The sequence below is a fragment of the Lampetra planeri genome, chromosome 35, assembly GCF_965212315.1.
Source record: "Lampetra planeri chromosome 35, kcLamPlan1.2.h2, whole genome shotgun sequence".
Taxonomy (NCBI): Eukaryota; Metazoa; Chordata; class Hyperoartia; order Petromyzontiformes; family Petromyzontidae; genus Lampetra; species Lampetra planeri.
The window spans coordinates 7,702,496-7,727,789 of NC_136141.1; the positions used below are offsets into that span (position 1 = coordinate 7,702,496).

A 25,294-nucleotide genomic window follows, 5' to 3' on the forward strand; every position below is an offset into this window, starting at 1 on the left:
TAAAGTTATGTTCTTTCATATTTATATTTTTTTAAACCTTAACAGATTTTTTTTTATTCCCTTTATTATGTGTATAAGAAATGTGCTTAGGTTTCTGCAGGCTCCGTGTAGTAGCATTAAAGTTTTATTTAAGATTATACCCAACTCGCCAGTAAGTTGTTCCCTCGTGTTTTTTTTCATATCTCATTGTCCTTAATGTACTTTTATCACAAACTATGATTACGTTCTAATTATGGGTATGCAATTGTGACTACTGCCTATGATAAGTTGCTAATGTAAGTTTTTGCGTCCCGATCCAAACACTTGTGATATCAGTCAAGCTGTTCTTGCTTTGGCTACATAGTTGAACTGTTTAGTTTTGACAACACTGGAGAAGACTCAAAATATTGGTACTAAATGTAATACCATTTGCAATTAAATTGGCTGAAATTTCTGCATAACACGAGCCTTGTTTAGTATAACATTTCTGGATCCATGCCCACATGCAAAGAAAATCGCACTATGAACAACTATTGCTTTTACAAAATTGATACCTCAAACTGGCTGCTAAATATCTGACATGAAATCCAGTACTTTAGAAGTGGCCAGATGTCTGCACCGCTGAAGTGGCTTGAAACTTCGTAACCACCCATGAATACATCAATCAGGTGCTCAAGTATAAGCACATTGATCATTATTAATTTCAGTCCCGTCATCAATTACTGCACACAAAATATCAAATTTGCTTTTGCACTTTGGCTTAATTCCAGGTCTGAGAATTCAACACTGGTTTGATTTGCATGCAACAATATCAGCAGAGAGTAGAGGAAAGTGTGACCTTTGTTGTTTAAAGGATAAAATGGCCACCTGAAGGATTTTATCTGGAGCATTGTGAAACACATCTAACGCAGATAATCCTTTACAAGGGGAAAACTGGCCTACATGATTTCCAAATGGATCTTTGGTCTCATCACATGCGGATAGCTCAATTGGAATAAATTGGCGGCCGGGGGGGGTAGACTTTAAAGTAATGCAATGCATATACTCTTTAATATTAATAACTGGTGGTAGGCACTCTTTAGAATAGTTTAATCCTACGCATTTGTATTGTGGATACATTCTTGCAAAAAAGGAACGTTCCAGTTCAAGCTTGTGCGTCCATCTATTAGCGATATTTGTTGGTAATATAACTACCATGCTCTGTTAAACACAAACCTTATAGTACTATTGCATGCTCATTCCTACATAGTCCATGTTAGGCAGGCAGCGTAACCCTTTAATGCATCATGTGGTAACCCGAATCATTTTGGCTTGTATTTTATTTTTTTCATTAATATTTAGTCGCATTTTGTTTGATATATTTATGGAGTTATCAATTGCTTATGCCTTTAGGTGTTGGTGCAATTTCCGGTGATAGTATCACTTCCTGTTGAGCGAATCACCTTCTTGGTTGTCATGGATGTATATAATTTGAGGGCTCGTGAAATGGGAAGTGGTGGTGAAAGAACTCAAGCTCATCGAGCCAAGGTCCTAAGCTGCATCCTGGGACATGTGGAGCTGCGTTTAAGAGTTGCATCGAGAGCTTCCGAGCCCAATTACGAGCCCTTGACCACTCCTGGTCGCCACTTGAATCACGTATTTTTACGTGTACGACATTTTTTATTGGATGTGAATCTCTATGTACTACGTCCTTTCTTAAATATGCTTTGGCCTCCTTTCATTTGGCTCTGTCCATGTTACTTCAGAACTTAGCATTGGACACTCCTTACAGTTGTATGCAATTGTTAAAATGTCTTATGTACTTAATTTTCTGTCTCTCCCGGCTTCTCGTACCTATACTTTTCCCGAACAAAACATTCAGTCCGTTGTTTTCTCATTCCATGTCCAATAAATCTAATCTGCCTCCTCTCTAATTATTCTCATACATTTTCCTGTTGTACCTGTTATCTGTAATAGATTAATGTTACTTGTCTTTTCTGCCCGTGGTATATACTTTACATCTTTAAAAAAAAAGGAATTTTGTTGGTTCTAGAAACATGTTTTTTTTACTAAATACAGATGTTAATATGTTTCAGCATTTTACAATTTTCAGTAACTGATCTTGTATACATAACTAATAATTCATATTTTATTAACTGGATTCCTGCCTTCATGTATTCAAGCCACAGTTATCCGGGTATAAGAGGCCATATTCGGAGGAAATAGACAATCTCATGTGAACATACCATTCCATATTCATTTTTAGTGTTGCTCTTCAGAGAAAAATAAACTATTGGGATGTTACATATATTTTTCAGAACAACTTTTCTGAAGTCTTGGCCGAGAAAAAATAGCATTGTTTAAAAAAGAATTAGGAGCCTGATGCATGTATCAAGAAATCACATTTTCTACTAGTTTTCAGTCAAAAAAAAAATGGCCAATTTTAAGCAAATTATTGGCAGTAATTGTCTCTGCCAATGCATTGTGGAAGCCAAAAGTTTTTTGTCTCTAAAAATGTGAGCTTTGGTGTAAAGCTTGGTCTGTTCTACCTTCAGCTGAGCTTGAGTTGATTCACTGCGCCTATTTTCCTGTAACAATCTTGATATGCTCGGCACAATCCTGGAGCTCAAAGGAACTACCATTTTATCTGACTTTAGAATGTGGACTCTTGACTTGAGGCCAATTTTCCATAAAATATCTCAACAGATTTGGGTTAGGCTATGTAATGATACTGGCCAGATCATTGTGGCCTAACCAAAAATCAATTATGAACCAACATGCATTTACTTATTTTCTTTTGGTTTCATTAAATAAAGCTGTAATCTTCACACTTGTCCAAACTTGAAATGACTGGTATTAATTTTACTTAAATACTAAAAGAATCATAGGAGTGATTTGGTTTTGTCTAGTCAATGTTTACAGAAATGGGAATGTTGGCTCATGTAACAAAAAGTGAAAAATATTGGAAAAAAGATCAAACTTTTTATAAATACGACTTTTTTGTAATCTGTATTTTCATGTGGACATGTCTCAAAGGAACAGTGCCACTTACTCTGTCTTGTCATTATGGCTGCTACATAGCAGAGAGCCTTGTTTCTCAAAGTGAGTGGATGTCATGTTACATGTTGCTTTTAATCTCGTGCAGCAGAACTGGCAGATTCAGAAATATAAATGTTAAAAATGTTGTTTCAATGTAATTTTAATGTAACGGAGATACTTAACATTTGGTGAAAAAAATGACGTTATTGTTGAATTGCTTCTAAGTGAATGGAGTTTAAGTGTCACAGTGCATATTCATATTGGACTTTATTGAAGTTTACACGGCAAATGTTTGTCATGAGCCTGTTTTAACTCCACCTGCAGTGGTTCACCGTTTGCTAATAAAGTGAATTGGTAAAATGCTTAATGTTTTGGCAAAGTTTGCCATTATTATAAAGATGTGTAATGATTAAATAGGAATTCATGTAAAATATACAGGTCTGCAGAAATTAATTTACAACTGTGTATTGCAGTATAATTAAAAGAAAAAATATATATTTAACATGCGTTAATTCAATGAGCACTGCTTATTTTATATATTGTATTCTGTATAGAGCTGACAGATGTTAATGTATTCCAATATAGCTTCCATCATCTCATGCTTTCCCACCTAATGATGGACGCTTGTGTTGCGCCCGAAACGTCGTGATCTATTTTATTTTATACGTACGTGACTTTACCGAAAGAACCAAAGAGTATAAAATTAATCAAGGCTATAGGGGCACTTGACCAGCCGTCAGGGTTATATGGATGACTCGTGGATGAACGATATTTCTACGAATAACCCCAAAGTGTAAGCGAATCCAGCGCAGCAACTTAAAAAGTATTCCTGAATTAATTAAGCGACCTGTTCGAGTCAACATTCTTATATCTCAACGCGATTTTCCGATTGGTTCATGTCCCTATCAACCCCTTATCAGTGCCTATCTTATTACATACCAATTCAGATCTTATTGGACACCACGTGCCCCTTATTAATCTCAACGTTCATCCTACAAAATCCCATCACAAGGGAGAAACGCAAATTCTATTTTTGTCCGTATTGAAACGGCTGTACGCCGTATGGACCTTAAAACTCAATTTCCCTGTTACAAGAACACGGATAAACCGTATGGGTTGACAGGTATGATACAATACACTATATGCACTACACTACCATATCTGGCATTACCTTACCAGTGCCCTACCTTCGTAGACCAATTCAGACATTATTGGTCACCACGTGCCTCCTTATAAATCTCAACGTCAATCCTACAAAGTCCTATCACAAGGGAGAAACACACAAAATAGACACATTATTATTATTCGACGCTTTTACTTAACTCACTGTCTGTTGTTGTTATCGTATGCTCAAATCTTTAACCCACTTCCCAATGTGGTATCGACTGCAAACTTGGTATACTTATGTCATACTGATGACAATACTATATTCTATTAAACAAAAAATTACAAATATTTTTAAACAATCTTTTTTATATTCTTGGTTCTTTCGGTAAAATCACGTAGAAGGGAAATAATAAAACAATAAAAATATAAAACAAAATTATCACGACGTTTCGACTGCAACACAAGCAATCATCATCAGGTGTGAAATCCACAGCAAGAAAATATAATATTTTTATTATTTTATTTTTTCCCTTCTACGTGACTTTACCGAAAGAACCAAGAATATGAATCCCTGCAGTCACGAAAGCTTTAACTCAAAATAAAATGTATTTTTTATCTGTTATGTTTCGGCTTGGGTCTAATTGTTCACGCTCAACTCACGTTGGCTATAATTGGACACGCCCCCTTACGTTATGCCAAGCTTCGGGGCCACTTCCTGGACTCGTGGAGTTCTTCCATTACCAGTACGGTACATTTCATGAAAGCGTGTTTTTTTAAAGTACATTTAAATATTACGTATTTACTGTTGTTGTTTTGCCCGAATTGAAACGGCTGCACCGGGGGTTTAAACCGCAGGGGGCCCCCTTCACACAGAGACGGTGGCTGGCATCGATTCGTGACACAAAACGACACGAAGTGAACGATTCCGTAATGTAATCGCTGAACACCGACCACGTTTCGAATTATGGATGAATCGTTGCGAACAAAAGGAGAAGACCATTTTTGTCGGATATGTGCGTGTGTGCGATAGCATTCATCCTCCGTTCACGTCGGGTCAACTAAAAACGCGGGATTGTTGTTGTTGTTGTTGCGGCAGCGAGCAAAAGAAACATCAAGCAGCTGCAGCCTTCTCGTGGCGTGGATCGCAGTCGAATCGTGGTGTCAGTGGCGTGTTGTTGTTGTACCGACGTGGTGCAGTGTGCACCAGTGGTGGTGGTGGTGGTATCTCTGCACTTTGCGGACTTTTGTTTATTTCGCTTTAACCAAGAGGAGACGTCTCTCACAGCGACCAGGTAAAACGAGATGGTAACTCGTTTGCTATTTAACAAAAAACTTAACTGCATACACGCAAATATTGACTTTAAGCTTTCGTGACTGCAGGAATTCATATCATTAGATTATCTCTTCCTGGTGACGAACGTTTGCGTTGCGGTCGTAAACGTCGTAGTTTTTTGTGATTTTCTTTGAACCTATCTACGTGACTTTACCGAAAGACCCAAAGAATATGCACACACGCAGTCGTGTGTGATTGAAGGTGGCAGTGCTGTCAATGGTAAGGGGTTGGGGTGGTGGTGGTAGTAGGGGTTGGTGGTGGTGGTAGTAGGGGTTGGGGTGGTCGTAGTAGGGGTCGGTGGTGGTGGTAGTAGGGGTTGGGGTGGTGGTGGTAGTAGGGGTTGGGGTGGTGGTGGTAGTAGTTGGGGTGGTGGTGGTGGTAGTAGGGGTTGGGGTGGTGGTGGTAGTAGTTGGGGATGGTGGTGGTGGTAGTAGGGGTTGGTGGTGGTGGTGGTAGTAGGGGTTGGTGGTAGTAGGGGTTGGGGGTGGTGGTGGTAGTAGTTGGGGTGGTGGTGGTGGTAGTACGGGTTGGGGGTGGTGGTGGTAGTAGGGGTTGGTGGTGGTGGTGGTAGTAGTAGGGGTTGGTGGTGGTAGTAGAGGTTGAGGGTGGTGGTGGTAGTAGAGGTTGGGGGTGGTGGTGGTAGTAGGGGTTGGTGCTGGTGGTGGTAGTAGTAGGGGTTGGTGGTGGTAGTAGAGGTTGGGGGTGGTGGTAGTAGGGGTTGGTGCTGGTGGTGGTAGTAGTAGGGGTTGGTGCTGGTGGTGGTAGGGGTTGGTGGTGGTAGTAGAGGTTGGGGGTGGTGGTGGCAGTAGGGGTTGGTGGTGGTGGTAGTAGGTGGTGGTGGTAGTAGGGGTTGGTGGTGGTGGTAGTAGGGGTTGGTGGTGGTGGTAGTAGGTGGTGGTGGTAGTAGGGGTTGGTGGTGGTGGTAGTAGGGGTTGGGGGTGGTGGTGGTCGTAGTTGGGGGTGGTGGTGGTGGTAGTAGTAGGGGTTGGTGGTGGTAGTAGGTGGTGGTGGTAGTAGGGGTTGGTGGTGGTGGTAGTAGGGGTTGGTGGTGGTGGTGGTAGTAGGGGTTGGTGGTAGTAGGGGTTGGGGGTGGTGGTGGTAGTAGTTGGGGTGGTGGTGGTGGTAGTACGGGTTGGGGGTGGTGGTGGTAGTAGGGGTTGGTGGTGGTGGTGGTAGTAGTAGGGGTTGGTGGTGGTAGTAGAGGTTGAGGGTGGTGGTGGTAGTAGAGGTTGGGGGTGGTGGTGGTAGTAGGGGTTGGTGCTGGTGGTGGTAGTAGTAGGGGTTGGTGGTGGTAGTAGAGGTTGGGGGTGGTGGTAGTAGGGGTTGGTGCTGGTGGTGGTAGTAGTAGGGGTTGGTGCTGGTGGTGGTAGGGGTTGGTGGTGGTAGTAGAGGTTGGGGGTGGTGGTGGCAGTAGGGGTTGGTGGTGGTGGTAGTAGGTGGTGGTGGTAGTAGGGGTTGGTGGTGGTGGTAGTAGGGGTTGGTGGTGGTGGTAGTAGGTGGTGGTGGTAGTAGGGGTTGGTGGTGGTGGTAGTAGGGGTTGGGGGTGGTGGTGGTCGTAGTTGGGGGTGGTGGTGGTGGTAGTAGTAGGGGTTGGTGGTGGTAGTAGGTGGTGGTGGTAGTAGGGGTTGGTGGTGGTGGTAGTAGGGGTTGGGGGTGGTGGTGGTGGTAGTAGGGGTTGGGGATGGTGGTGGTAGTAGGGGTTGGTGGTCGTGGTGGTAGTAGGGGTTGGTGCTGGTGGTGGTAGTAGTAGGGGTTGGTGGTGGTAGTAGAGGTTGGGGGTGGTGGTGGTGGTGGTAGAGGTTGGGGGTGGTGGTGGTGGTAGAGGTTGGGGGTGGTGGTGGTAGTAGGGGTTGGGGGTGGTGGTGGTGGTAGTAGGGGTTGGGGATGGTGGTGGTAGTAGGGGTTGGTGGTGGTGGTGGTAGTAGGGGTTGGTGGTGGTAGTAGAGGTTGGGGGTGGTGGTAGTAGAGGTTGGGGGTGGTGGTAGTAGTAGGGGTTGGTGCTGGTGGTGGTAGGGGTTGGTGGTGGTAGTAGAGGTTGGGGGTGGTGGTGGTAGTAGGGGTTGGTGGTGGTGGTAGTAGGTGGTGGTGGTAGTAGGGGTTGGGGGTGGTGGTGGTGGTAGTAGGGGTTTGGGGTGGTGGTGGTGGTAGTAGGGGTTGGTGGTGGTGATAGTAGGGGTTGGTGGTGGTGGTAGTAGGGGTTGGTGGTGGTGGTGGTAGTAGGTGGTGGTGGTAGTAGGGGTTGGTGGTGGTGGTAGTAGGGGTTGGGGGTGGTGGTGGTGGTGGTGGTAGTAGGGGTTGGGGGTGGTGGTGGTGGTGGTAGTTGGGGGTGGTGGTAGTTGGGGGTGGTGGTGGTGGTAGTAGGGGTTGGTGGTGGTGGTAGTGGTCAGCGCAGCATCGCGCGGCGCTACCGACCCGGCGAGCTGAGTTCGATCCCCGCTTGCGGCCACCCAACAACCAAGCGACGATCATCCGAACCGGTCGCGGGCCTCGACTAGGTCGACTCGGCCTCGAATGAGTGCCTGGGCACGGTGTTGTAGTGAAACGTCGCCGCTGGGGGGGAGGCAACGGCGGCCGGGCTTGGCGTTGGCCACCCACCCCCCTCTCTGTGTGCGTCGTCGCGGCCTTCAGTTTAATTTACAGTGGTACCTCGGAGATCGAACTTAATTCGTTCCATAACCGTATTCGAACATCGATTTGTTCGAACACCGAATCAATTTTTCCCATAAGAATGAATGTAAATAGTATTAATTGGTTCCCCACCCAAGGATGCTCCTATTATGGGCCATTTTTACACAAAGTTTACAATATTTAAATACAGCACAGTACATAAAAGCATACAAAAACATGAAACACAGTTATAATTAATAGAATAAATGAACATTGAACTTCACTTTACCTGTAGTAAGGAGAGTGGATGGCTTGAGTAGAGGAGGGGAGGTGTCAGTGTTGCTTGGAAGGGGAGTACCCCTCCATAAAAACGTTGGGTAACTGCCCTTTTGGGGTTCTTTCTTTTCTTTGCCTTTTTTCTAGCACTAACTGTGATTCACTTGAGGGCCTTTTTACGAAAAATTTACGAAAAAGTTAACGGAACGATGTTTTGCGGGTCTGCGGTCGCCCTGGCTACGCATCTCGGCCCAAACAGGTTCTTTCCAGTTGTTCGACCTCCGAATTTTTGTTCGATGTCCGGGACAAAAAATGGTCGAAAATTTTGTTCGATCACCGAATTGTTCGAGTTCTGGGGCGTTCGATCTCCGAGGTTCTGCTGTATTTGGTATGGCCCTGTGAGCCATTCGGCTCTTGAATCGGGTGCAAGCACAATAAACAAAAACATGAACAATAAAACATCTTAAAGTGACTACGCGCAAACAGAAAAATACAGGAAAAAACAGCAAAGTCTTCCAGAAAAAGCAGGCGCTACTGCTGCTGCTGCTCGCTAGTGTCTGTTAGAGGCCAAATGGGACAGGGGCGGGGAAGTTTATCGTTGTGTTTGTCACTGCGAGCAGACGGTGCGCAATGGAGAGCTTGCTCAGAGCGGAGCTGGGCACGGACTCGGTGAGGCCGCTGGGCGCTGCGGCCGGTGGAGGCTGCATCAGCGCCGGGCAGAGCTACGAGACGGGGCGCGGACGCGTGTTCGCCAAGATCAACGTCAAGAGCGGGGTACCCTCTTCTACGCCACCTCTACTCCTCACCACGCCACCTTGCCACGCCACGTCACTACGTTGCATCCACGCCTCTCCTCCAACCTTCATTCAGCCCTATAATTAATGTGTCTTTCCACACGCCCCAGTATCACTCTTTATTTTCGCCGCGACTACTACCACCAACGTGGTGAATGTTGCAGTGAACTTCACCTCGTTGATTCCCCCCTCCACCCACATTAAGGGACTCAGTTTACCAGACACTTTGACCGCTTCGTCTCTTCCACTCCGCGTTCAACCACCGCGCCTCACTGCAGGTCACAACAACACACTCAACTAAACAACTCGGTCACCCACTCATCCAGTCACTCATCCAATCACCCGATCACACACTCATCCAGTCACCCATGCATCCAGTCACCAATTCATCTCAATCACCCTATCACACACTCATCCAGTCACACACTCATCCAGTTACCCACTCATCTCAATCACCCTATCACACACTCATCCAGTCACCCACTCACCCACTCACCCAGTCACTAACTCAATCACCCTATCACACACTCATCTAGTTACCCACTCATCTCAATCACCCTATCACACACTCAGCTAGTCACTCACTCAATCACCCTATCACCCACTCATCCAGTCACCCACTCATCCAATCACCCACTCATCCAGTCACTAACTCAATAACCCTATCACACAATCATCCACTCGTTTACTCACTCAACCATTTACTCAACAACCCGCTCAACACCATGCAGGTCACCTCACTCTTTTCAGCTTCATCCGTTTGCACTGCTCCACTCTGGAATTCCTACCTGGTCTTCTTGTTTTCCAAGCTCTTGCATCAAAAAACTTGGTCAATTTAAGGAACGGGTTTTAATTACACATTGGACACTTATGTATTACTCGCTTTTTTGCCCGTCAAAGGACGGGTGTATATTGCAGTACATCTGAAATATTCAATCGAAAAATTGTTCAGCTTATGATTATTAATGAGGGGGGTTGCCCCATGTGGAGTGATGTCACCCGCTCATGATTATTGAGGGTAGTTGTGCGGCATGTGGTCTGCGCGACCTTCTTATGCGTTTGTGTAAAAACCACTCATGAATATTAATGGAGGGGTGGGCCTCATGTGGAGTGACGTCACGCGGGGGGTGGGCCTCATGGAGTGACGTCACGTGCGGGACACACATTCTTGGCTCATTATAGTAGTGTAACATTCTTGAAGGAGACGGAGACTTCTTAGAGGCCACATGCTTTTATTCACCAAATACTTGCTACACCTAACACAAGGGGTATACGGTCCCCTTACCCGTTATTCTGATGTTGCTACAGACTCCGGACTTGCCGGCTATCTTCCCCGCTAGCCTAGCGTCCTCCGGCTGGGACCTAGGGGAGGCACACTGACCCGCCGCTGGCCCGGCGGGTCCCCGACCTCTGGTCGCTCAGGACCTTCGCCCTCACAAGGGCGGGAAGGCTGGGAGCCAGGGTCCTATCCAGGACCTATCTCCCCTGACCACTGGTTACTCTGAGCCCCAGCCCTGACAAGGGCTGGAAGGCTTGGTCCAGGGTCCTAGCTGTCTTCAGCCGACTTGGGTCTTTGTGTAGCAGAACCTCCCGGAGCTCTCAGCGCTCCGGCTTTTATACCTGTTCGTGGCCGGGTTAACCAATCGCCGGCCACCTCTTGGACCCCTCCGATTGGTTCTTCCCAATCTGGCATTTGGATCCTACTTCACCCCATTTGACCCTTACTGTTTGATTGAGTGGGAAACCCTTGTTTACCAACTGCTCTCTCACAGCTTGCGAACAGCGAGTAGTTATCACCACTACAGTAGTATCTATATATATAAAATCGCAAATCTGTCTGTCTGTCTGTGTGTGTGTCTGTGTGTCGCCGGACCATACGCAGTTTCATTGGACGGCGGTTGCCCCTGGCAACGGGTAGCGACGCATTCGCTGCGGGGTGGACGCCATTTTTAATTCCCGTTAAAAATATGCGCACGCATTAACACGCGACTCTGAGGTAAATTCATCAAAGTTTCACGTCCTCTTCACTCCCCTCCCACCCCAATGTGTGCAATTACTATTATAGGGTCGGTAGATAATAAAATTATAGCGATTACACAGTATTATTGTAGCGCGGGGGGGGGGGGAACGGCACCCGTACCCAGCCTCAGCCGGGTGGGCAATTTAGGCGAGGCCGGAGGCTCTGCACGGTACTAGGCCTCGACACCCACCACGCGACTCTGAGGTAAATTCATCAAAGTTTCACGTCCTCTTCACTCCCCCCCACCACAATGTGTGCAATTACTATTATAGGGTCGGTAGATAATAAAATTATAGCGATTACACAGTATTATTGTAGCGCAGGGGGGGGGGGGGGTAACGGCCCCGGTACCCAGCCTCAGCCGGGTGGGCAATCTAGGCGAGGCCGGAGGCTCTGCACGGTACTAGGCCTCGACACCCCACCCGTGCCAAGCGACGACTTTGTGGTATAAACTCGATATACCCAGCGTTGCCCGGGGGGAAAATACATTTAAAATGTTATGAAAACTTTCAAACATTACATACCAATGAAAAAACAACTGTCTAATTACTTTTCAACCCGACGCGCCAAGAATCGATTCTTTAAATGTTGACTGTACAAATAGTCATTAAGCTGGATGAGCGTACTGCCAGTCTATAATGTAGACTGTAGCCTGCTTATTACATTGGGTGAGTGTACTGCCAGTCTATAATGTAGACTGTAGCCTGGTTATTAAGCTGGGTGAGCGTACTGCCAGTCTATAATGTAGACTGTAGCCTGGTTATTAAGCTGGGTGGGTGTACTGGCAGTCTATAATGTAGACTGTAGCCTGGTTATTAGGTAAAGTTAGTCAATTTGTAACACGTAGGCTTTCGCGACCATTATTCATAAACAACGTTATTGGGTTTAGATCGCCTTATTTATTAATGTGTTCTAACCCTCCACCACCCGACACGGCCAATCAGTAAAAAAGTGTCACGTTCATAAAAGACTAATAGTTCACTGCTTTAGCCCACCAGTGTGTTCAAGCGTTAAACCACAATAATTACCATTTCTAATGAAAAAACAACTGTGTAATTAAGAAATATATTTTTCACCCGGGCAACGCCGGGTACTTCTGCTAGTTGTTTGTTATTAATGGCCGCTTGGCGTTTTGTATTGTGTGGGGTTTGCATACATGTCAACCCTTATCAGTGCCTACCTTAATATACTGGGTGACCAACAAGGTCTAAATTGGTCTGTAATTACGTTCATCACAAGGGAGAAACACACAAATAGACTAAACAAAAATGTTGGCCGTATTGAATCGGCTGTATGCCGTATGGACCTGAAAACGCAATTTCCCTCTCCAGGAATACGAGTAAACCGTGTGGGTTGACAGCTATGGGTTTTGTTGTGTTTGCGAGTCCAAGTTATAGGACTGCACCCTGGGTCGTGGGTGGTTCTCATTGGTGGGAGATTCCCTTCGCTGCGTTGCACGCCAGTGGCTGGGGGCTGCCTGGGGCCAGTGGCGTGTGAGTCGGTCCCAATGTGACCAGCAAACATTTACCGCTCGGTGGCCCCAGTGTTTGTTGCCCGTCTACACGTGGATACCTGAAGCCCGTGTCACTCCACTGCTGGATGAGTCCCGCAGTGAAGATACAATCAGTACATCCACTTTGATTTTGCACTCCACCTGTTCCATTGGCGGCCGAGTGCGAATCTAAATGTGCATAAGTTGGAGACTGGTTTATGCGCGTAGAAATCAAACCAATTGACCCACGACCTTTGTCCCATAACTTTTGTAGCATTTTAGATGTGCATTACAGCTACTTTAGCCGGGTGGTTGTGGTGGCTATGTATGCCTGTAATCCACGACTGCGTGGAGGTGAGGGTTGGTGGATCACAAAAATGTTGCGAAAACTCCCACCCCTTGGACGTCAAGGACGTGGAGAAGGCAGTATCGAAAATGTGGACTCCGCCTGTTCCATCTCTATATGTGATAGAGCGTTGCCCCCTCGTTTGCTTGGATTTCTCCAGGTGCTCCGATTTCCTCCCACACGTAAACACTCATTAATTGGCCAATAACACCTTTATATATAGAGGACCACAGAGCATCGGCAGGAGTGGTGGTGGGGGGAGGGGGATTTGTTGCCAGCTGCTCACTATTTGACTGCTGCCTTCCCTCGTCTGTAGTTCCTCGCGCCAAAGTGAAGGAATACTGTGTGCGAGTTGAAATTATCACTTGAACGTAACTTTATTTTTCAATGAAAACAGCCACTGAGATTTAATTCTGAAAATCAAATGTATAATTTTCACATGCAGTTATACAATGTTGTTATTAATAGGCTGTTTCCCTGGGAAAGCCTCACTGAGTATCAAGACTCTTTTTCAGGATGGGCCTGCCACGTTTTCGCAGTAGTCATTTGGATGTTTGGCTAGGACCAGTTACATTGTATGCTGTTGTTGTTGTGCTATGGGAGGAAACCCATGCAGATAAAGGGACCAGAATTAGGAAAGCGAAGCCAGGCAGTCCTTCAGAAGATGTGATGCATGGGCGTTACCACTGCACCACCCTGCCACCTAAACAAATGTAGTTCAAATAATGTACAATACTGGCAAATAAATCGTCTTCGTATCAATTGAATATCTGGACAATCTGGCATGGACACAGCTGCGTCGGTGTTTCTGTAAGTCGTGTTCACATTGCCTGCAATTAATATTTTAAAGTAGAGGTTGCCCACCTCTGGTTTAATTTGATTTACCAGTTGTGCCCATTATGTTTGTCACAGGTAATATGGCAAGGAAAATTTTGCGTAGAGCGAGTTGTAGGATTAGGACAATTATGGTGACACACTTGACCCCCCTCTGCACAAGTTACAGTTGAGTCAATGCTGTGATGTTGTGAGATTGGTGCACACGACCCATCATTGTGTTTTGATGTTGAGCTTTTAAAATTAGACTGTTGTGGGATGTGAGATCAAGGCCGATGACTGGTTCTAGTGGTATCAAGATTAGCATTTGGAAGAGGCTCGCGAAGGATGATACTGGGAAGTTGGGTGCAGTCATCCTCCATTAACAGCAGAGGAGCGACGCTTAAAACAACGGGCAGAGCACTGAGCGCATATAACGCATAAAGTTGCCAGCAAGTCATCTCAGGCAGTTAACCCACAACACCTGGGTCTGTCCCGTGACCTGTCTGCGAGCTTTCGACGCTTCACGTGGCCTCAAAGTGCACCTAGTCTGGTACAAACGCTGTGGTGACATCGTTACTTAGTAGCGATTGATGGCTTGTTGTTGATGGTCAAGGGTTCACAATAGTTTTTGCTCTAATGCATTGTGAAAGTGACTGGAGGCTGTGTCGTGTCCTTTAGGCCAAGTGCATGTTTGATGGGGAGTTTGCAAGTTTGGAAGCCATTGCATCCACACGCACGATGCGTGTGCCCAAGCAGATGAAGGTGATCGAGATCCCCACGGGTGGGGCTTTGCTCGTAATGGAACATCTGGACATGAAGAGTCTCAACAGGTTGGTGTGCATGTTTGAGTCATAATAGAGTAAGCTATTATAACCGCATCACATCAAAGTTTGCGACACGAGTCATCAGTTGCAGTGAGTCGTAATTAAAAAGTGGATTTAAATGTTAGTGGCTAAATTTCACGTCAATGCTTTGGCCAGAAAAGCACTGCATCAATTGATATTGAAGTCCACTAATTTCTATCTGAACGTAATAAAACTATATAAAACTATATTTTGCACCTCGTGCTGTTGACTCAAATTAATGTACTCAAATTCTCATGACTTAATTCACCATGTCTGCTTTTGCCTTTACATTTGGAACAAGTAAAAAAAATGGTCATTGGTCTCTTAAATAGGCTAGTTTAATCTTGATTTGAAGCTTTCGTGACTGCAGGAATCCATACTCTTTGGTTCTTTCGGTAAAGTCACGTAGGTATAAAATCAAATAAAAATAATATATCACGACGTTTCGATCGCAACCACAACCGTGGTCGTGCAGATTTTTCTCCGGTTTCGCCGGTTTTTCCCTCCACATTTAGAAACGTGAGTATTTTGAGCATTTGGCTGCTATAAATGTCCACGTGATAAGCCACTTCATTGAGCTATGATTTGTGGCCAGGTCGCTTCTGAAAAAGAGCTATATAGCTTGGTGGGCCTTGCCTGGTAAAATAAAAATTGGCTTAGTTTATCGTCGACATAGGATTGACTTCCCAGGAAGTGACACTCATTGTATAAACCCCAGAGGAATGATGTCCTGAGTCACCCCAACCAGAATGTGAACTGATATATTTGTATTTTCAAGCTGGGTTCTCGGCCACAGACCACCTCGATAAATATGACGTAGTTTGCTTTGCATATAAATTATCACTTGGGGTTTATTGACGTTATAAAGTTCATGTTTCCATTGACAGGTCTATTGTGTTATCCACTCTCGACAGGGGCTCAGGCTTGTTGGGGCAGCAGCTGGCTGAAATGCACCTTCACAACAGGAAGATCGGAGAGAGGCTTCACAAGGAAGAAAAAACTATCGGTATTGAATCATGAAAATGTATAAGAGGCGTGGAAAACTAGGCCCACAGATCCAACCCTAGCATCATGTCAACTATGTAGGTGTATTGAACTTTTTTCGCACCGTGCTAATCGGATCTAATGAATGTGTATAAACAGACGATTTGTGTGTAAACAAACAAATGTTTACACAGCTGTTTATTAATCATGAAAATCTAATTATTGAGCTAGTGAATGAGATATTGACAATTGCTGTTATTATTTCGTAAATGAACACAACCAGCCAGCCAGCGGTCGTGATTTTTCACACCTAATCACAATCACCCCTTTGTTTTAGCTATCTTCGTGATGAAGGGAACTGTATTGTTCATGTGTGTGCAATGTACTTTTCAGAATGTGAATTATGTTGGGTAATCTTGATTTGAAGCTTTCGTGACTGCAGGAATCCATATTTACTGGTTCTTTCGGTAAAGTCACGTAGATAGAAAAAATAATAAAAGAACACGACGTTTCGGTCACAACACAAGCGTCCGTCTTCAGGGGAGAAAAAATTATCTGCAGCTGTGGCTTTATATAGACATGGGAGGGGAGAGGGAAGGAGGGGGAAGGAGTTTGGCTGTAGGAGTTCACAGGGGAGAGGAGTGGAGGGTTTGTGGCGTGCATGGATGGGTGGGGCTGGAGAAATTTGCAAGTAAATGGACTTGAATTAGTAATCGGACAACAACACACGGGTGGGTGAGTGAAAATCATAGCAGTTAAAACTTGACGCGGTTTATCACATTCTTCCAATGATTGCTCAATCTGAATTGAGAAGATGGATTAAATGAGATGCATTGCACCATTAATTCCTCCTGTTTGATCATTCGTCTCTTGTCCATATGCATCTGTGCAGATAGGTTTCTTTTTGCAGTTAAGCCATAGTCCCCACATACCGCTCGTATCAATGCGGATAAGAGGAGCGTCGACCCACTACTCTGGAGAGTAACATTGCTATAAACGCTTGTTACAATATGAACAGCACATTGAAAACGCGTCCTATGTTATGTACTGTTTACAAAGTGTGTTCACAAATCCACACTGAGAAACACGATGATTGACAGAGGAGTGTAAATTATTTTTTGGATAGTCTATTTAAATAGAGGTACTGCAGGTAAGTAATAGTTTAACAAGACAACACTTGCCACCATCCTCCAAACCCATTGGTGAAAAAGAGCAAAGTTTTTGTTTACATTATAATATAATGTTTATGCGAGAGCCGAGGACTTATGGGACCCCGGGATCCTGCCAACACATTCCTGCGGAGGGAGCTGGTAGGAACGTTGGCTTGCTCGGTCAATGTCCAGGGTCAACGGCGGCATGGTGTATTCCGCAAATATTGCCGACTGTGAGGGCGGGCACAAGCCGGCGTGAGTAGGTTAAACATTGAGTTTTATAAGGGCACCACGGGGTGACCAGCCCCTCCCCACCCAGCCCCACCCCTCCCCTCCCCACCCAGCCCCTCCCTGCACGATGGACGGACGGACACAATAATCCCCTGTGGGCTGGTGGAACCAGTGGGTTGCTACCAGTATAAGGTTCGTATAGATTATAGTTATCAAATTATCCGTATTTCAGTCCAAGACAAACTCTTCTGCAAAGGAGACCAGAGTATTCAACATTGCGTTCCATTCTATTTTTGCTTATCACAGTATGTTCAGGAGATAAATGCCAATGCCAAGGTCTGCTAGCCACAAGAAGGCTTTACGAGAGAGTTCATGTAGTTTTGCTATTTATTCATTAAAGGGCAATATTTTATATACATTATATTCACAAGTCTAGAAGGGACATAAAATACCAGGATTGGCCAGACCATCGCTCGGGAGCTGCATGCGGCTCCTGGGAAGTTTAAGTGTGGCTCTGCAGTGGCGCAGCTAATTTGTACATTTTCAATTTAACTTCATATAAAGTGAGAACAATCTGGTATCGGAGCCAGGCCATGAGTACTCCCTCAGATTTCTAAACTCAAAACTCCACAGCCAGTCGACAAGTCAACTTCTGTGTGGCCAATCTTTGTCTCTTGTAGCTCCCGCAGCTATCTGAAGATTATGGTATGCTGCTGGTAGGGTCAGGAAAGTTGGCCACTCCCAGTACATATCTGTATGCGTTAATGATTTTATGCAATGTTCAGCTGCTCAGTCACAACAGGGGTCCCAGTCAGTTTGAGACTGCTAAATTAAGGTGCTTTACAGATTTTGATAAAAATATCAGTCTTTAATTTCTCCAACAGGTAAGGTCCCTGGGCAGGAGGATGTGGAGTATGTGGACAAGTTTGGGTTTCATACAGCTACAAGCTGTGGTTACATCCCACAGGTGATCTCCGTTGCAAAGTCATTAAACTGGTTGTGGCCCATTGGATTTAATATACCCTTTTGTTGAAGGACAGCCTTGGTGACCGAAGTTTTATAGGAACAGTAATCATTTTTATTTAGTTTTGTCATGGAGCGGTGAAATCATAAATATGAGGGTCCATGTAATAGTCTATTGACCACTGATGATGGTAATATTGGTTTAAGGTTACGTTTTAAGAAGAACTAGCTTGCCATACATTTTATGTTGCATAAGTACACACATTTATAAAACAATGTGTTTGATAAAAAAAAATCATGTATTTTCTTACATTGCATACAGTTGTACCATTGATACCTAGGGAGACAGTTACAACTGACATCACCAGCTGTCACTCAGCATCCCTCAGAGATCGATCTTGCATAACCACTGGTCTAAACCTCAGTTTTCACATGGTCATTTATTTTTTCGCTAATTACCAATTACACTCAGAGCCGGGTTTGATAGAATTGTATAAATGTACTTTGAACTTCTTTCGCACTGTACATAGCCAACCGTGCTAATCGGAGGTGTGGGAATTAAGCACATAACCTATCATTAGGATCAATGCTGTTGTAATTGTTATTTATAAGGATATCAGTTGGTAGCTGAACTGAGATGTTCAAAGACTACAGCATGATAATCGGTACATAACATGGGTATCGAATAACGTCTTAATAATTACCCAGCCACTTGCACGTGAAATTCAATGTCGCTGGGCGACATCTTAAGTCAGTGTTCTTCATCTTCTTGGTTCTTTCGGTAAAGTCACGTAGAAGGGAAATTATAAAATAATAAAAATAAAACATAATAAAATAATTCTCACGACGTTTCGGCCACAACGCAAGCAGCCGTCCTCAGGTGAAGAACAGGTCTGTCGGAAAGACAGCGTCTGAATGTCTTTCCGACAGACCTGTTCTTCACCTGAGGACAGCTGCTTGCGTTGTGGCCGAAACGTCGTGAGAATTATTTTATTGTTTTATTTTTATTATGTTATTATTTGCCTTCTACGTGACTTTACCGAAAGAACCAAGAAGATGAATCCCTGCAGTCACGAAAGCTTTAAATCGAAATTCAGTGTTCTTCATTGCAAGGCCGCGGGCCACTGGTGGCCCCTGGTGTTCTTTAGTGCAGCCCCTGACGTGCAGCCCCCGACAATACACACAAGTGAAAACACCCCATCATGCTGTCAAACCCAAAGGTTCATATTAGAGGTTTTTGGGTTAGATCGCGTAAATATATGAATATGTCGTTAAAACCCGCCACCGCCCGACACAGCCAATGGTTTCAAATGTGTGGCGGCCCTTCCACTGAAAATGTCCTATCGGTTGAAATAGCCCCCATCTGAAAATTAGTGAATAACACTGTTTTATGTCAAGGATTGGCCAAAGAAAGTAGGTATTATATGCTTATGTTTTTAAATGTTCGTACTCAAACTTTCTTTTCCTGTTTTATGGTTCTTTCGGTAAAGTTCCGTATATAGAAAAAACAATAAAATAATAAAAATCAAGTGAATTTATTCCACCAGCTGAACGAGTGGCAGGAGGACTGGGTGACGTTCTTCTCACGGCAGCGACTGCAGCTTCAGCTGGACATGATAGAGAAAGACTACGGTGACAGGGAGACCCGCGAGCTCTGGTCTCAGCTTCAGGTTCATAAGCCGTTTCATTCTCGCACTTAATACATGCAGCAGTGTGGAGCATCATGTGCACAGCCATATGGGAAACCCATTTTATCACAGCGGGTTTTCGAGGCGACTTTAAAGGTAAAGTGGTGTTTCACACGCAGGCTTTCTCGACCAATATTCATGATAAAGTTTTTTTGGGTTAGATCGTGTAAGTTTAAATGCGTCGTACACCCACATCCACCCAACACAGTCAATTAGTAAGGTTTCTGACATGAACAGAACGTGCCATTGTTGTTACTACTTCAGCACTCTGGTGTGTTAGAGCGCAAGCTCAGAACATTTACAAACGAGTACAACCTTTCACTTTTGATTGCAACCAACATCATCAGGCAATTGGCAGAAGCGTTCCAGAAGCGTTCTGGCAATTAGTGGGTGTAAGATGCATGTCAATTTATGCGATCTAACCCAAATAAACGTTATCATGAATAAAGTGGTGTTCTTTGTTGTGTGGTGTGCAGCTACGGTTGGGGGATTTTTTCCGGGGCGTGGAGGTGGTTCCGGCACTGCTGCACGGTGACCTATGGACTGGGAATGCTGCAGAGATAAATGAAGGGCCCGTCATCTTTGACCCAGCCTCCTTCTATGGGCACTCGGAGTACGAGCTTGCCATCTCTGGGTAAGACAACTAAAAACCAAAACAATAGCAGCAACTGCCATTCACTGCCCTGTCTGTGGCAAGCGAGGTTGATTCGTATCACCTCAAAGTGTCAATGGCTGGCTCATTAAATAAATAGCATAGACCAAGTAGAGTTGTGGTTCAGATGTCTACATGCTAAGGTCTCAACCCTCTCTATTTGCCAACTTACAAAAACTCATCCTTCCTTGCTAAGGCTTTTAGGGCAAGTGCTGTTAAGGTGAATACGTTGCACAAAACAATAGCGGAGCGACAAAACGCTAATTTATCCACGGCACTTTGAGGATGTTTGAATGTTCCAGAAACTCAGTTTGTCGAACAAGGAGGCCTCGGTTTAGAGACAAGTTGCACTGATGTGCTTTACTAGGAATCCAAGCTGAAGATAATTCATTACACGTCAAATGGAATTCAAACCCTTGGAGCTGGATTATTCTTAAGTGATATGCTACAGTGAACGAAAACACATTTAACATGATGTTTACTGAGCAGCCATTGGTGACCGTTGAGACCACAAGATTCCTGCACTTTATTCGCAGGAAGGTTTGTTGATAGATGGCTCACTGAATTTTGAACGGAGGACCTCAATGGCATTGGCTCGGTGCTCTGACATTGAAATTAACCTCCTGCATTGTATTGCATTTTTTGTTGTTTATTGTTATGTTGTTCGTAATGGAACAGCACCATTGTAAGGTTTTGCATGTTTGGTGTTGTTTGGCTCCAGGATGTTCGCGAGCTTTAGCTCCACGTTTTACTCATCCTACCACGCTCTCATCCCAAAGTCAGAAGGCTTTGACAAACGCCAGAAGCTCTACCAACTCTTCCACTACCTGAACCACTGGAATCACTTTGGGACAGGATACCGAGGGTCATCCATCTCCACCATGCGCAGTCTCCTCAAGTAAATGAAAGGTGCAGGAAATCGTGGGCTATGGTGTATGACTTTAAAAATATTATCGGCCATGATATATACATTGTTGGATAAAGGCCTTCCCTAAGCCGCCACTAAATCTCACAAAACTAGTCCATTTAAATGCTGGGCAATGACCTGGGCATCCCACGTGAGTGTGACCGGGGATTTCTTTGTCCTGCCTCCTGGCCATGATCTCCACGAGAAAACTCGGTCGGTTAATATCGGAATCAGAATCTTTAATTAGGCTGGAAGAAGCTGATGAGCTATGAAGCTCTTTTTTCACAGATGTCCAGTCGGGGCGAGTCAGAAAGTTACAACAACAAACAATACAAACAGATCGGAGTGCACAGTAAAGGAACGCTAAGTCATGAAATAAAATATATAAAAGTTAAAATTGCATTAGTGCATCAATTCCTGCCGAAATGCACCAAATGCAATCTTGGGCAAGGAAGCATAATAAACATAATTCCAGACCACACGAAGACAACACACAGTCCATAAATACATTTGCACATTAAAATTGAAGTATTGATACATGGGATAAACCTGGCAGCGTTTGATAATGCTACTCTGCATTGTGTTCCCCCTCAGCTCTGTGACTAAAAAATCATGTCTTGTGGTGTGATTTTCACACCAAAATTATCTCATGCTTATTGATATTTAACACCTGAAATCGCCACTAATATTACAATCATAACGTTAGCAACCATTGCTTTAAATTATATTACAATTTAGCTGATTGACCAGATTAAAATTTTGATTTAAAGCTTTCGTGACTGCAGTGATTCATCTTCTTCGTTCTTTCGGTAAAGTCACGTAGAAGGGAAATAATAAAAAGTAAACATAATAAAATAAAAAACTTAATAAAAAAAGTTTTTTTCCCTTCTACGTGACTTTACCGAAAGAACCAAGAAGACAGATTTAAATTGTAGGAGTCCAAAACAAGTGGAGCCTACCTGCTACGAAATGCCAATTACTCGTCAAGATAAATTTAAAAATTAACATGAAAATAATTATTGCCGATGATCCTACAAAGAGTGAACACCTCATCATAGCACTGCAGACTACAGCGGCAACACCAAAGCCAGATCCAATCTTCCTCTTGCCGTCGTTTTCTTTTGCCGGTCTGTTTCACACAGCGCTTTACCTTCGCCGCTATTCACACATACATAAACTGAGTCAATTGGAGCCCCCTGTATCTTTGTTGTGGGTTCCTGTTGCTCATTCACTGCTGGCCACCACTGCCCGCTTAAATGTGGGCCCTGTCGCTTGTCTCACCAGACTCCTCCACGGCCAGAAGTTGACAATGATGACTGCGGTTCAGAGCCCTCTGTCCAGATGAGAGTTGCAGGCAGAGTTCCAGTATGAAGAGGAAGGCTGGAACCCAACTCAATTTACCATCTACATGGTTGCTTCCGAGTGCTGTTGTACATTGGTTGTTGCGTTTGGTAACTAACCACGCTCGTCCGGGGAGGTTCACAGTACTGCCCGCCGGATGCGATGACCCTAGTTACATGAAGGTAGTAGGGGTATACACAAGAAAAAAGTACATTTTCGTACTTAAAGAGCTCGATTTGCAAAGACCACCGCTACAACTGAATGTTATGCAGTAATATTAAACAGGTTTCAAGCCTTTTGCTAATTCAGATAATCCAAAAAGGGTTTAGAACAAAGAACCACTTGCAAGTATATCTATGTGAAGGGACATCTTATTATTAACACTCTCTGCAAAGGATCCTGGATTTGCATCTGCGAAGAAAGCAGTTGGCCGTGACACATGTTGCCATGTTTGTTGCAACGTTCGTTTATCCAAACAACACAGAGCGATGCATTTTTCCGACTTGCAGCCATTTGCGGTTGTGCATTTTTATTTCGTATGACTGCTTTAAAACAAATGAGGTTACCATCATAACGTTGGGGTGCGACATTGAAACTAATTGGAAGATTGTGCACAATCGTCTTCTCCGGCATGCAGGTGACAGCTTTAACATTACAACTTAAGAGTTGTCTGCAGATGAACCCGACACGAGAAGCATTTTATGATATCTTTAACCATCACGTAGAGATTATTGTTGAAAATGTCTTACAAGTGCTCATGATTTCCAAACAAAAGCTAACATTCCAATGATGGATTGGCCTGTGCTTACGTTGTATATCCTGGGGTAATGTGGGTGGTATTATTAACCATCGGTTGCTTGAGCTGATTTATGGTACAAAATCTATAATTTTGAAGAGGTTGTAGTTGAGCATTAAGTTAATCATGATTGCTGGTTGGAGTATAATTTAAGATCATTTACATTTTTCCCCCTTGCTTTTGAAATCAATCCTTGTTTGTAGCTGTGCATTTAATTTTAGGCTAATATTTAGCTTAAACGACGCATTAATATGTGTTTTAGCACAATAATAACATACATTTACATAAGAGTAGATTAATGGTGATGGAATTAGTTTTCCTGATTTTGTCTGACTTTGGACCAGCTGGCCGTAATGTCTAGTTTATTCATATTCTATCGGTGAGAAGAAATAATGTTGTAATTTTTGCTTAACCCATGTAAGCATTTTCAATAACCATAGTTTAAACGAATTCATAGATACCAGGTATATTCGATATATGTTGAACTTCTTTCGCACCGTATGTAGCCGCCAATGAAAATCGGATGTGGGGAGGAAAAACAAGTTTATTTGGCCAAAGTTACTTTGGATAAAGTAACAAAAATAAAAAGCATGGATATCTCAAATGTAATGCATTGGGTTTCATTTAATTTTATAAATTATTTATTGAAATGTTTAGCAACCAAACATGTTTTGTAAGATTGCTCCATTACAATTTTGTTGAATTTTTGAAATGTTTCTGTTACAACACAAAGTGGCAGGGTAGCATCTTTGTTTTGAAGGGCAAGGGCTTGGTGCTATATCAGATTTCAAATCAAGGGCACACAATAATGCCTCTCCACTGTTGACTGAGACATTTGAATGTCATTCATCAGACTTGCAAATTATAGTCCGATGCAAACTTACTGGTAAAATGTTAAGCTGTGGGGGATCAGCGACTGTTATTTGCCAACCCTTACAATTTAGAACTACTTTTTGTGTTTAGCTTGTTGGTCTCAACTGCAACTCCGTTTAGCACGGTTGGCTACGTACGGCGCGAAAGAAGTTCATCATACATACTCATATGTTGTGCAGTTTCCCAGCAAATATGGCTCTTTTGCCAAGGTTTGTACATCATTACTACGTGAAATTATGTTTCTAAAGGATTTGTGGTGTCAAGTTTCACGTGTAAAGCCTATTTTTTTCAATAAGCCATGTTTTTTTCTTTTCATTATTACTCACGGAATAAATTGAAGGCTGCATGTAACTTTTGTTGAATTTGACTTTTGTAGTAAAGGGGCCGTCCATAAATGACGTCACGCACCTAGGGGGGGGGGGGTCAGACATTTGTGACAATGTGTGACGAGGGGGGGTTTAAGAAATGTGACGTCACATCAAAGTGCGCAACTTTAAATACATATAGACAAAATGCGCAACTTTAAATACATATAAACACGTTCTACTTAATTAAATAGGCTTTTTAATAAATGCTTTCTCCTGCAACATCAGAGTGCAGCGCCACATTAAATACGCACTACAATGACAATAGTTTAAAGCGATTTGAAGCATGTTTAAAAAATTTGGGGGGGGGGGGGGGGCAGAGCTTTGTGACGTCATTGGAGGGGGGGTCTGACTTTGTAACGCCGTGTGACGGGGGGGGTCAAAAATCGTCCAAAATCGCGTGACGTCATTTATGGACGGCCCCAAAGTTGTAAAAAGTCAAAGTCACATGTTCGAATTCCTTTGGACGAACTAACAGATTTGGCTGGCATCAGAATGTCTTGAAATTACATCGCATGCTTCAAGCGCAGAATATAGTTGTATCTTTCCATGATGATTAAACATTGAGGTACCTAATACATCTTTTTGGTTCTTTCGGTAAAGTCACGTAGAAGGGAAATAATAAAATAAAATTATAAAAATAAAACAATAAACAAATTTGGGGGGGGGGGGCAGAGCTTTGTGACGTCATATTGGAGGGGGGGTCTGAC

General features: G+C 43.8%; 1 protein-coding gene across 4 annotated transcripts; it reads left to right on the forward strand.

Moving 5' to 3' along the window:
* The first annotated feature begins 5,023 nt into the window (after positions 1-5,023).
* On the forward strand, positions 5,024-24,570 carry LOC144730359 (ketosamine-3-kinase-like). 4 transcript variants are annotated; one of them, XR_013587811.1, is made up of 9 exons: positions 5,027-5,396; positions 8,941-9,094; positions 14,467-14,618; positions 15,548-15,639; positions 17,884-17,966; positions 19,510-19,632; positions 20,127-20,284; positions 21,082-21,211; positions 22,494-24,570. XR_013587811.1 is itself a non-coding variant. In XM_078611125.1 (9 exons), exons 2-8 carry the CDS (start codon positions 8,951-8,953, stop codon positions 21,202-21,204), a joined length of 933 nt encoding a protein of 310 aa, XP_078467251.1. In that variant the 5' UTR covers positions 5,047-5,396; positions 8,941-8,950; the 3' UTR covers positions 21,205-21,211; positions 22,494-24,570. The 4 variants fall into 4 exon arrangements, 3 of the variants coding, with proteins under 3 accessions (XP_078467253.1, XP_078467251.1, XP_078467252.1); XM_078611125.1 differs by having other exon boundaries at positions 5,047-5,396; positions 21,024-21,211; XM_078611126.1 differs by lacking the exon at positions 5,027-5,396 and adding an exon at positions 5,449-5,656 and having other exon boundaries at positions 21,024-21,211.
* The last annotated feature ends 724 nt before the right edge of the window (positions 24,571-25,294 follow it).

Excerpts from the sequence above, each read along its gene's own strand:
- LOC144730359 (XM_078611125.1), top strand. The coding sequence starts at position 8,951 with ATGGAGAGCTTGCTCAGAGCGGAGCTGGGCACGGACTCGGTGAGGCCG. Across the intron at positions 17,967-19,509 it reads GCTGTGGTTACATCCCACAG|CTGAACGAGTGGCAGGAGGA; the intron begins GTGATCTCCGTT and ends TTATTCCACCAG. Across the intron at positions 19,633-20,126 it reads AGCTCTGGTCTCAGCTTCAG|CTACGGTTGGGGGATTTTTT; the intron begins GTTCATAAGCCG and ends TGTGGTGTGCAG.